Source organism: Mus caroli, unplaced genomic scaffold (assembly GCF_978045245.1).
Source record: "Mus caroli unplaced genomic scaffold, Mus_caroli_1 scaffold_11, whole genome shotgun sequence".
Classification (NCBI taxonomy): Eukaryota; Metazoa; Chordata; class Mammalia; order Rodentia; family Muridae; genus Mus; species Mus caroli.
This window is the reverse complement of record NW_028227266.1, coordinates 107,780,627-107,793,786: the sequence shown is the minus strand read 5'-3', so window position 1 is coordinate 107,793,786 and position 13,160 is coordinate 107,780,627. Positions and strand designations below refer to the sequence as shown.

General features: G+C 48.5%; 1 protein-coding gene across 2 annotated transcripts in view; it reads right to left on the bottom strand.

The window, feature by feature from the left end:
• The window catches only part of Pfkfb4 (6-phosphofructo-2-kinase/fructose-2,6-biphosphatase 4), a 40,860-nt gene that overhangs the window by 3,786 nt on the left and 23,914 nt on the right, over nt 1-13,160 (bottom strand). For both annotated transcript variants that reach the window (XM_085828038.1, XM_021171356.3), the window contains exons 10-12: nt 3,479-3,583; nt 921-1,050; nt 763-825 (exon numbers count right to left, since the gene is read on the bottom strand). In XM_085828038.1, the coding sequence (XP_085684164.1) occupies nt 763-825; nt 921-1,050; nt 3,479-3,583 (298 nt within the window). The remainder of the gene's footprint in view (nt 1-762; nt 826-920; nt 1,051-3,478; nt 3,584-13,160) is intronic.

Here is a 13,160-nt window from a genome sequence, read left to right as displayed (position 1 = left end):
TCAGCCTGAGGGGAGGGAGGGATAACACCAGCTCCCTGAAGCTTTGTTCTCCTCAGGTGTGACCCAGGAGAGCAGGCTGTGGCCTTAGCATCTGCATCTAGAAGCATGGAGGAATATAAATGTCCCCTATCCAGAATATTCTAAGGTTACAGAAATATCAAAGATCACTGAGGAGGCTTCCTGTAGTCATGGAAACTGGAGACAAGATCTCAGGCTGGCCTTGAACGCCTTGAACTCTTTTTTTTTTTTTTTTAAGATTTATTTATTATTATATCTAAGTACACTCTAGCAGTCTTCAGACTGCACCAGAAGAGGGTGTCAGATCTCATTACGGATGGTTGTGAGCCACCATGTAGTTGCTGGGATTTGAACTTAGGACCTTTGGAAGAGCAGTCAGTGCTCTTAACCACTGAGCCATCTCTCCAGACCTGGCCTTGAACTCTTAACAATCTTCCTATCTCAGCCTCCTAATTACAAGTATAAGTATAAGCTACCATAACTGAATACAAACTATAAACTAAAAAACAAACTAGATGTACAATTAGAATTCCAGCCCTGGGGAGTAAGGGGAGCTGAGAGAGGGAGTTCCTGAGCAAAACCCCACCTCAAGACAAGGAAAGAAGAAAAACAGGAAAGGGGAATTGGAAAAGGCAAGGGGTGCTGGGGACACAGGAGAATGAGTCCCAGACAGAAAGAAGGGACTTGTGGGGCATCACAGAACCCTACAGCCTGCCAAGGTCAACATACAGGAAGCTCCCTTACCGTAAGCCACGGGTGTGAGCTTCAGGACTGTGTGCAAGGGGCATTTGAGGTAGGGCAGCTCTTCTGTGGACAAAAGATGACAGGGCTGGCATGTCACACATGCCTGGGTGTCCTCCTGTCTTGCACACAGCCCACCCACCTGGGACAAGGCCCCTCACCAGCTGCCTTGTCAAGGAAGTAGGCCAGAAGGCAGCGCATGACAGCCTGGTGGCAAATGACCAACACATTCTCCTGCCTCTCCAGTTCCATGATGACGGGCTCCAGCCGCTGCACCAGGTCTTCATAGGACTGCAAAGGCAAGCAGGGAAGGTATCCTTCAGGCCTGGCGCCAGGGTTGGAACAGGATCGGAGGTGTTCTTCTGTCTGATCTTATGACAACCTGACACACAAACTAGGAAGTGCTGTGGCCGTGGTGACCATCACAGCAACAGAAACCCTAACTGAGGCAGGTGTGCTCGGCAGTGGGCGCCAGCCAACTCCTGGAGTTGCTCACCACCCTAGAGGCTGTGTTTAAGCTCCCTCCAGCCTGGTTCCTGAGGGAGTGCAGTGGACAGCTGCTGCTTTAGTGAGATGTACAACTTGGGTAGGAGGTGGGGGGCGACCTGGGAAGGGGGCCACGTGCTCCATCCAGGGCTAGATATTGGTAGGACTTCCCAGGAGGCTACTGTCAGGTCCATTCTTTTGGACCAACGGTGCACTCTGGGCTCCAGGCTCCGTCAGTATCCAAAGGAACCTGGCTTTTCTTCCCATCTCCCACCCTGAACTCCTGCAGTAGCTCTCCGGCTTCTCTCTCAGCTTCTCTCATGCCCAAGGCCAGTCGGCTGCCATGTTCAGCCCACCGCTTTCTCTCTCTGCTCTGGACTCTTCCAGACTGCTCTCGCTCAGATCCACAGAAAGAACCATACTTAGGACTGGTCATGTCCTCAGTTTATCCAGCTACCTCATGCCACCGTTGGGGCCCCCTGCAGCCTTCCACTTCAGGATTCAGTCACTGGAAGCTGTGACTGGCCGAAAGGTGCTACTCTCCTCCAGGCCACAGCACTGAAGCACAGGGAGGGAGCAGAGGGTGGGTGTGGTGGGGCAAAGGCCCTAGAACCTCCTAGAGCGTGACAACTGTCCTGACAACTGTCGGGAGGTCCTCAGGAACACTTGCCTGCTTGCCTGCTCCCTCCTCCACTGTTGTAGTAATGGAGACCTTAGGCCCTGCTGTCCTCTGGGGCAATCCCTAGCTCCATCTTTACCTGAGAATTAGGCCAGAGGGTGGGGCAATTCCATTTCTCTGCACAGTTATCCATCTTTCAAAATAAATGCCCCTCTCCCCCCCCCCAACCCCCGTTCCCAGCAGAGCCTGCCCCACACTGTCACTGGCGGGGGGCGGGGAGAGGACTGACACCCTGGTCTGGGCTGACCTCTAGCAGTTCTGGGGTATTCCTGATTCGTTCTTTTTGTGATTAGTACCATAATCAATCTCCCCCTACGTTCTCAAGTCTGAGAAACTGCCTTCTCTGTTTCTCTTTATTATTTTCATGTTTGTGTGGAAGGGTGTTCAGTGATTATATGTGTGTGTGCACACACATGTGGAGGCTTGGAGGTCAACCTTGGATGTCCTTTTGTCAGGTGCTGGCCACCTTATTTTTTGAGATAAGGCCTCTCACTGGCCTAGAGCTGAGTAGGTTAGGTTGACTCCAGGGATCGACCTGCCCCTGCCTCCTCAGTTCTGGGATTACAGGCATGCTTACTACAGTTTTTGTTTTGTTTTTAACCTGGGTGCTGGGGATCACACTTAGGTCCTGATTGCAAGGCAAGCAGCTGACTGCACTTCCTCCCAGCCTTGTGCTGGTTTACCTCACCACTACCTCAAACAGTTCTAAACCTGAGCTCTACCTCACAGCACAGCGTGACAATTACCCAGGTCACCCAGAGCTGCATGATGTCACACGCGTGTCTCGGGGCAACATCCCAGGGCGCCTCCTTGAAGCAGGAGGGGATTCCTTAGCCAAGGTGATCCTTACTTTCTGACCAGGGACTCTCTGGGAGAAGGTGACAGGAGATGGCTTGGCCAAATCTCTCTGGGAAAGGTCTCCATGGATCTGGAAGCAAGGTAGGGGCTGACGGATGGAGTTGTGTGGAGGACAGACTCACCTATGACAAGGGGAAACATCCAAAGAAAGGATGAAGGTCCAGGGCTAAGACAAGAGTGGAGAGCACCTGGGAGTGAGGCCTGGCCATATGAGGCCTGGGTCTATGGCCGCTTAGAGCAGTCTGGGAAATAAATGGCTGGTGACTCCCTGAGAAAGGAGCTGGCCTGGGCGTCCCAGGAGACAATGAGTTAACTATGAAGTTCTGCGAAAGTCAAACCCAACAGAGCCAGGGACACTCAGTTCAGGCTCTGCCCTTGCCAGACCTGCACCCTTAGACCCTGTTCTCCGTAGCACTGTCCCCCTAAACCCAAGGAAGAGGTAACATCCAGGAGACAGAGCTGGGAACTGATGGGGAGAAGAAACCCACACCTAGGCTGCCTGCCTCAAGGCCGAGCCTCCAAGCCCAGACCACAAACAGCGCTCCCAGGCAGGCAGTAGGTACCAGGCAGGCAGTAGGTGCGGGGGATGAAGATCCTAGACCCCGCCTACCTCCTAGACCCCGCCTACCTCACCCTTCGGGTACCTCCTAGACTCCGCCCACCTCACCCTTCGGGTACCTCCTAGACCCCGCCTACCTCACCCTTCGGGTACCGGTACCGGTACTTGTCCTGATCCCGCAGGGCAAACTCCAGCGGGTAGTGATCCTGGATTTCTTCGTAGGTCATTTCCTCACAGACGCCCTAGGAAGACACAGCAGTCATCACTGCTCCCACGCCAGGCTGACAAGACTATCCTTGGGGTGGAGGAGCAGGCACAAGAGACCAGCATTTTCTGGGCCAGTGGGACCCTCCTAGCACAAAGCTGACACTGTGTGGCAAAGCAGACCCTGTCTGGACAGTAAGTTTGGTGGTAGCCACATTTGTAGGAAGCTATAGGAATAGTTCTTACCTGTCCATCACACATCTACCCAGTGGATGGTATAGGATTTAGCACTAATGTGCATGTTTTCCCAAGTCTTTTTTTTTATATAAGATTTATTTATTTATTACATGTAAGTACACTGTAGCTGTCTTCAGACACTCCAGAAGAGGGAGTCAGATCTCATTACGGATGGTTGTGAGCCACCATGTGGTTGCTGGGATTTGAACTCAGGACCTTTGGAAGAGCAGTCGGCACTCTTAACTGCTGAGCCATCTCACCAGCCCCTTCCCAAGTCTTTAAAATCTTTTTTTTTTTTTTTTTTGAGACAGGGTTTCTATATATAGCCATGACTGTCCTGGAACCCAGTATGTAGAGCAGGCCGGCCTCAAACTCAGAGATCCACCTGCCTCTGCCTCCCCAGTGCTGGGATAAAAGGCCCACACCACTTGCCCAGCTTACAAATTTGTTATTGCTTTTACTTATTTGTCTGTTAGTTTACTGTGTGTGCCCATGTGCTTGTGGCACGGCACAGTTGTGGAGGTCAGTTGTGTCCTTCCATTGTGTGAACCCTAGGAGTGGAACTCAGGCTGTCAGGCTTGTCAGCAAGCACCTTACTCACTGAGCTGTCTTGTTGGCCATTGATTTACTTATTTTTCTGGTTTTTAGAGGTCTGTTTCTTTGTGTAGCTCTGGCTGTTGTAGAACTGGTTCTATAGATCAGGTTGGCCTTGAACTCTGCCTCCCAAGTGCTGCGATCAAAGGTGTATGCTACCATACTTTTGTTGGCCCCTCTCTAGTCCTGTCTGTTATTAAAGTATTAAATATGAGTAGAAGCTGCCGTGCAAACTCTTATTTTAAAGAATTCTTCTGTGGGGCTGGAGAGATGACTTAGCGGTTAAAAGCACTGACTGTTCTTCCAAAGGTCCTGAGTTCAATTCCCATAAACCACATGGTGGCTCACAAACATCTGTAATGGGATCCAATGCCCTCTCCTGGTATGTCTGAAGACAGCTACAGTGTGTGTGTGTGTGTCTGTGTGTGTGTGTGTGTGTGTGTGTGTGTGTGTCTGTGTGTGTGTGTGTGTCTGTGTGTGTGTGTGTGTGTGTGTCTGTGTGTGTGTGTGTCTGTGTGTGTAATTCATTTGTGTCCTGGAGAAAGAAAGCATGCCAAAGTGAAAGAGAAACAGAGAGGAAGAACGAGACAGAGACACACTATCTTATACAAGTGTCAAAACAAGCCAAGCTGGGCACACTGAGAGGTGGAGTCATGAGTGCAAGGCTGGAGGTCAAGGCTGAGCTCACCTTAATCTCTATGAGACCCTGTCTCAAACACCAACATGGGGCTGGAGATGGCAGAGGACCTCAGTTCAATTCCTGGCACCCATGTCAGGCATCTCCCAACTGTGTCTAAATTCCAGAGGATTCAATGCCTTCTTCTGGTCTCTGCAGGCAACACACACACACACACACACACACACACACACACACACACACACTGATGGAAAGCACCGAAGTAGGTGCTGAAGAGATTGAACATCTCAAGAACTCTGACCTTAAGAAACGATACAAGGTTTGCTGTCAGGAAGCGAAACAGTGTTGTAACAAGTCCTGTAGAATGTGGAAGTGGTTACAGAAACAGGAAGAATGTTTTAGGTTGCCTCCAAGAGCCTGTTGGCAACAATGTAGATGTTAAAGGGGATTGTGGGAAGGCTTAGAGGGAAACAGAGGAAGGTAAAGAAAGCCCTGGTCAGGCTGGGAAGATGGCAGAGTCAGGAAAGTGCTTGCTGATCACAGGAACCTGAGTTTGGATCTGTAACACTCGTGTAAAATGCTAATATGGCAGCAGACATTTGTCACCCTAGCACTGGGGAAGCAGTGACTTAAGAACCTGTGGCTCCTGAACACCCATCCGCCCATGTGCACAGCACCCAGAAACAGGGACACAACACACACAAAGCCTCTGTTACTAATATCACCATACCAGGCTGTTGGCGTAAATGTGAGCTTAGTCCGTGGCAGCGGCAAACACTTGCAATCTCAATTGTCAGGAGGCTGAGGAAGGAGACTCATGAAATCCCAGGCCAGCCTGGGTGACAGACCAAGATCCTGCTTCCAACAGGAGAAAAGAAAGAAATGTGGGTGTTGGGGTGTTTCTGTGAGTCTCAGAAGGAAGGAAGCAAAGTGCCAGTTACAAAAAAATTAGACAAAAGGGCTGGTAAGATGGCTCAGCTGTTAAGAGCTCCGACTGCTCTTCCAAAGGTCCTGAGTTCAAATCCCAGCAACCACATGGTGGCTCACAACCATCCGTAACGAAATCTGATGCTCTCTTCTGGAGTATCTGAGGACAGCTACAGTGTACTTACATATAATAAATAAATATTTTTTTAAAAAAATAGACAAGGGCTGGTGAGATGGCTCAGTGGTTAAGAGCACCCGACTGCTCTTCCAAAGGTCCAGAGTTCAAATCCCAGCAACCACATGGTGGCTCACAACCATCCGCAATGAGATCTGGCGCCCTCTTCTGGAGTGTCTGAAGACAGCTACAGTGTACTTACATATAATAAATAAATAAATCTTTAAAAAAAAATAGACAAAAGATGATCATTGTTGCGAAGTGGCAGAAAACTTGGCTCAACTACATTGTAGTGTTGGGAGCTATAATCTGTAGCGCTCTTCTGGCCTCTGAGGGCACCTGCACGTGAACACTGCACACATACAGACAAGCAGGCACACACATACATGCATGAAGAAATGTATATAAACCATTGGCTCAGCCAGTAAAGCACTTGCTGGACAGGAATGAGGTCTGGAGTTGAGATCCCAGGAACCCACTTAATGACAGGCAGACAAGATGGCCTGCCTACAGTCCCAGCACATGGGAGGCAGAGACAGAAGGATCACGAGTACTCTGGCTGGCTAGACCAGGCTAGGGAGCTTTGGATTCTGTGAGAGACTCTGCCTTAAAACCTAAGGTAGACACTCAGTGTCAACCTCTGGCCTTCCCAAGCACATGCTCTCACACATGTGAACATGCAAACACACATGAATGATGGAGATGACTGCAGCCCTGAAAGGAAGCAGGGAGCCTGCGTCCACGGGCAGCTCACTGCTCAGAGCATAACAGTGAAGAGACAGAAAACAGAAAGGAGAAAAATTCAAACCCCCAGAGCTTCAAAGGACTCCCTCTGAAATAAGTGTTTCCTGCCACCTCCTGCCTGTCTTTCAGTCTGAAGAAGGGCCGGCCTATCTGTACTTCTGTAGTGGATGGAGATTTGGAATGCATCAATTCTCATCAGAGCCCAGTGACCTGAGGCTGCAAGTCCTTCTGCTGTGCAGAGGTGATTGACAGGGTTGTAGCTCAGGCTGGGCAAAGGAGGCCAGCAGCAATGGAGTCACACCAGAAGAGCGGTGGGAGTGCACCACACTGAGGGCGCTCCAGCCACAAAGCACTAGTCAGTCTGATTTCCAAAGCAGAAGTAAAAAATCACTTTAGATACAAACAGCGATAGAAAGTATCCATAGAGAAGCTCAGTAAGAAAACACTAAACCTCACCACAACCTCAAAGGAGTCAATCAGGGGCATGGGGAGATGGTCAGTGAGCCAGAGTGTTGGCTGCACAGGAAGGAAAGCCGGAGTTCCAATCCTCAGGACCAATGCAAAAAACTAGGCAGGGCTACATACCCCTGTAAACTCAGGGCTGCGGGGTGGTGACTGGAGGACCACTGAGGCTTGCTGGGTGCCCACGTACTCAGTCAAATACCATCTCAAGGGAAGAAGGCAGAGAGCAATGGAGTATGACACCCAACTTCCTCTTCTAGCGTCTGGTCGCACCCATGTGCACGCATATATGTATATACCACACACAAACACACCCACCACCCCCAATCACACTATACATACACCACACACACACACACAGTATATACATACACCCTGACACAGAACTCCCACACACATACATTTCACATGAACACCCACCTGAACCTACATATACACACACACACCTCCCACACACAGAATAAAGATTAAAAAAACAAAACAAGCCGGGCAGTGGTGGCGCACGCCTTTAGTCCCAGCACTTGGGAGACAGAGGCAGGTGGATTTCTGAGTTCAAGGCCAGCCTGGTCTACAGAGTGAGTTCCAGGACAGCCAGGGCTACACAGAGAAACTCTGTCTCGAAAAAACCAAAAAACAAAAAAAAACAAAAACAAAAAACAAAAAAACAACAAAAAACAAAATCAAAAACCAAAAAACTAATGCCAGGCCGTGGTGGCACACACCTTTTAATCCTTGCACTTGGGAGGCAGAGACAGGCAGATCTCTGTAAACTCCAGGCCACCTGGTCTATGTATGTCATAGAGAGTTCCAGCCAGCTGGAACTACATAGAGAGACCATGTCTCAAACAGAAACAAAAATAAAAACAAAAACAACAACAAACCCTTGAAGTTAGGTAAGTGGTAGGATAATGCCGAGCAGTCTAACAGATTACTGGGTTCCAGGATGGGGAAAGGTGTTGCAGAAAATATATTTGAGCAAACAGAAAACAAAATATTTTTTAAGAGACCAGGTATATGTCTATAAACCCAGCCTACAAGTTCTAGGTCAGACCAAGCCCCATAGCAAGTAAGTTTTCAAATTTCCTAGTTACAAACCCTCAAATCAAAAATCTCATGTTTCTACTCTGGAAAGACTCTTAGGACAATTCCAGACCTAATCGGATAACCAAATAGAATACTGCTGCTTACATCAGTTGGTTAGCCTCCTGAATTCTACCTGGAAACTAAATTCTCACAGTCCATGAAATTTACACATGGTTCCCAGGAATTATTAGGTGTGTGGTGTGTGTGTGTGTGTGTGTGTGTGTGTGTGTGTGTGTGTGTGTAGTGTCTTCCCAGGAAAAGTTTTGTCATGCAGCAGTGACCGGCAAGCAAGATAAATCATGAGCAAGTCCATATAAAGAAAAACCACAATCAAATGCTGAAAATCACCATCAGTGAGAATTCCGAAAGCGTTCAGAGAAGGGGGGCGGAGTAACAGAGCATGGCAAGCTTCTCAAACAAACATGCAACAGGGCACCCAAACAGCAACGTAACAGGCCTATTTTATTATTATTATTATTTTTTTTTAGGTTATTATTTAAGATAGGGCTTCTCTGTGTGTAGCCCTGGTTGGCCTGGAACTCACTCTGTAGACCAGTCTGGCCTTGAACTCACAGAGATCTACCTGTCTCCGCCTCCTAAGTCTACATAGAGAATTCCAAGACAGCCTGGGCTACACAGAGAAACCCTGTCTTAGGGGTAGGGTGGATATGTCAGGCTAGGCTGTCTTATCTGCACCTCCGATTCCTCTTCCCTTCCCTAGCGCTCTCACTGCAGGAAGCTGACCACTCGGGACTGTACCTATAAGGCCATGAAGGATGAAGCCACAGCAAGGGACATGAGCTGGTCACTCCAGGATGGGTCTTCCCTGGGGCCATCCCATCTCACAGGCTGGCCTTTCCTCCTCCTCTCTTCTGGACAGTGACAGCAAGGGTCATGGCCCCTGCTGTTGGGGGATCATCCCCACACAATATGCCCCATGACTTCCGTTTCTTCATGAGCAGTCCCTCTATCCTCCCCTGGACGATTGTCACTGTGAAGAAGGGGCCATTTGTCAGCCTAACTAACTCTGTGGTTCTGTTTTGCTTCTTTGATATTTTCCCTCCGCTCTTCTGCCTCTTTCCTCTTACTTTGAATTCCAGAGGCAACAGGACTCTGCACATCCTCCTGACAAGGTAACAACTGCAGCAGAACAGTGAGCTTTGCAAACGCCGTCCCACAGTGAGGTCGCTCGCACCATGAGAGCAGCCAGAGACCCAGGCTGGTGAGGTGCGCCCTGCAACTGCATAATTATCTCTTAGAACCAGGCTGCTCCTCTCGGGTGCTTCTCCTGAATCTCCTGCAGAACTAGAGAGGAGGCAGTGACCAGCCCACTGCTGACCACACAAGACTTCCTGCCTCGGAAACTACACAAACCCCAAACTCTTCCCTTCTTTGCTTCCCCTTTATACAAAATCTCGGAGTTCCTCTCGGTCCCTTGAAGATGGACTTAGGGGTCAGCGGACCTGTAGCTGCCCATTTCTACAGCCTCTGACTGACTGAATCTCCTCTCTTCTTCTCACCTTATCTCTCAACACCATATTGGAGTAGGCAAGGAAACGAATTCTGTTGAAACTCCTAGAGCCAATGGCCTTTGCCCTAAAACTCCACCACCACCAAGTAGAAACAAGAATCTGTTTCTTTTTATGGACCACAAATTCTTATTACAAAGTTTTCTTTTTAGTCCAGGGTCTCAGGTAGCCCAAGATGGCCTCAAGCTGCAGCCAATAGTGACCTTGAACTTCCACTCTTCTTGTCTTCACCCTCCTAAGTACAGAGATTAAAGGCACATACTCCCAAGACTGGATTATGAACTTCTAGAACATCCACCCAGGGCTCTGTGCTAACTAAGCTATCCCCAACCCACAAGCTATACGACTCACATTATTTTATATTTTAAAAAAATATATAGGGCTGGAGAGATGGCTTAGTAGGTAAGAGCACTGACTGCTCTTCAGAAGGTCCTGAGTTCAAATCCCAGCAACCACATGGTGGCTCACAACCACTCGTAATGAGATCTGATGCCCTCTTCTAGTGTGTCTAAAGACAGCTACAGTGTACTTATTTATAATAATAAATAAATCTTTAAAAAAAAAATCGGGCTGGAGAGATGGCTCAGTGGTTAAGAGCACTGAGTGCCCTTCCAGAGGTCCTGAGTTCAATTCCCAGCAACCACATGGTGGCTTACAACCATCTGTAATGGGATCCGATGCCCTCTTCTGGTGTGTCTGAAGACATCTACAGTGTATTCACATACATAAAATAAAAATAAATATTTATATATACAGCAAACAGTAAAATATAGAGAGCAAAAAAGAAATTTGAGAAAAATAATCATGATTACAGTCTAAGACCACTCAACTATTTATGATGACCAAGTTCACAAACAAACAAGAAAAACCCTAAGGATGCAGGGAATTGAAAGGAAGCTGAAATTGATAAATTATACATACAAACTTTTCTTATGAAAAGTTCAGCCACACAGAAAATGAAGAGGCAACAGTAAGCTAGCACCTGGCCTGTACCTCGTAGTCATGAACAGTAACCCAGAGCAAATGCACTTCAACTGAAGCTACAACTGCTTCCTCCCACTGCCTACACAACTGGACGGTGTGAGGGAAATGGTGCCTGACTGGGGGAGGGAGAGAGGGACAGAAAGTGAGAACAGAGGCATAGTCAGAGCTTAATGGCAGAATCCCACAGTCTGTCTGGTGTCCCTCAGGCCTTCTCCCTGAGGTCCTTACAGGCAGGATCGGGGGCCTGTTTCTAAGCCAACAGATCACAGCAAAGGTGACAAGCTGTCACCAGGTCACACTGTATTGTAAATTTCCATTTTAGTAAATAAAGAGACAGAGGTTCTTTCTTACTGACTTTGAAGAACTGCGACTGGCCTGCATGTGTGGCCTGCATGTGTGGCCTACATGTGTGGCCTGCATATGTGGCCTGCAGGAGCTCAGGTCCTGGGATGTGGCAGCGAGCTCAGTAGGCTTACTCCCATAGCCATAAGGAGACGAACCCTGATAACAAGCATGGGTTCGAAGGAGACCCCAAGCCTCAGAAGAGACAGACTTCTTGGCTGACATGTAATTTGCACACTGATAAACTGGGCGGAGAGCCCAGCCACACCCAAGCACAGCAGCAGGGAGGTCATGAATCTGTGCTGTGGGAGGGACTAAGTGTGTGAGGGTGCTTTGGAAGGCTTTCTTCTGGCCTCCAAGGACAGGTACGAGCACACGGATGGCAGACACTCACGCAGGCACATTAGTGCATATGAATGCAAGTAAGAACTCTTAAAAATGCAAAAGAATACAGAGCTCTAACCAGCCCTCATCTCAGAAAAGATGGAAAATCCACTGAGTTCCTATTCTAGTATCAGAAAACTCGGGCGTGTGCACCTTGCCTGTTCAGATTCAGGACACCCCACCCCGGCCTCTGGTTTTCTCCATCCCTCTCCTTCCCACACACCGGTGAGAGACAGCAGCATTTGTCCTCTGTACCCGCCTATCTCACTTATGTCCCCCAGGCTCATTCAAGTTGCTGCAAAGAATAGAATTTCTGGTTTTATTCTGATTTAAACAAAACAACTAAGAAACAACTTATAAGACAATTAGTACACTGTGAACATGGACCGGATAGTTAATGACCCTCGCTTTCTCATCTTTTAATTCTAATTAATTAATTTTTCGGATAGGTCCCATAGTATAGCTTTAGCTACCTAGAACCTCTGCCTCCTGGGTGCTAGGATTAAGGGCATGCACAACACCACATTTATTTATTTTATGTGCATCAATGTTTTGCCTATACATATATGTCTATATGAGGATGTCAGATCCCCTGGAACTGGAGTTACAGACAATTGTGAGCTGCCACAGGAGTGTTGGGAATTGAACCCAGGTCCTCTGGAAGAACAGCCAGTACTCCTGACTGATGAACCATCTCTCCAACCCCTGCTTTTATTTTTACAGAGGGTCTCCCTATATAGCCCAGGCTAGCTTGGAACTTACTGGATCCACCTACATCTGTCTCCAGAGTGCTAAGATTAAGGGTATGCACCACCACCTGGAATAATATTCTTTACTGTCATAGATAAATTCTCTATAATAACCTTTAAAAACCAGCCAGGGATGGGATCGGCCCAGCGTTGTCACCACCCTGGAGGACAGAAGCCTGATAGGGCTTTTCAATTAACAAAACAAGGACACCTATCTACCCATCCTGTGTCTGCCAGAGCAGATACAAGAAACACTAGGCCAAGGTTGGGAACTAGGGCCAGGTCATTCTCATTACAAAGACTAGGGCCTTAGAAACTTCAAGAGATAAACCAAAAACTACTAGATAAAGGTCCCGCAGGGCCAGTGGATGACATCCTGGACCATTGGTGACATCCCAATGGTCAATTTGGACCCTGGCCTCAGTTCCTACCTTGAAGCCACTGTGCCCCTCTGACTACAACCTCCTTCTGTGCCTTGACTTCCAGCTTTCTCTTCCACCTTAGCGGAGGACATCTAAAGCCGCCCACTGGACCCTTTGATGCTGGGGCTCCCCAGGGTTTGGACTTTGGCCCCACTTCCCCATCTGCCACTGCATCCATTCAACAAGCTCCAGAACCTCACCTGTGCAGGCTGCCCAAGCTCTGCCTTCTCCTTAGAGATCAGGCCATATCTGGGCATCCACTCCTGAACACTTATCAGGACTTTCCCCTCTTACTCAGCACATGTCTACTGAGCAGCCACCATGTGGTGAACAAGGTGGGCACAGT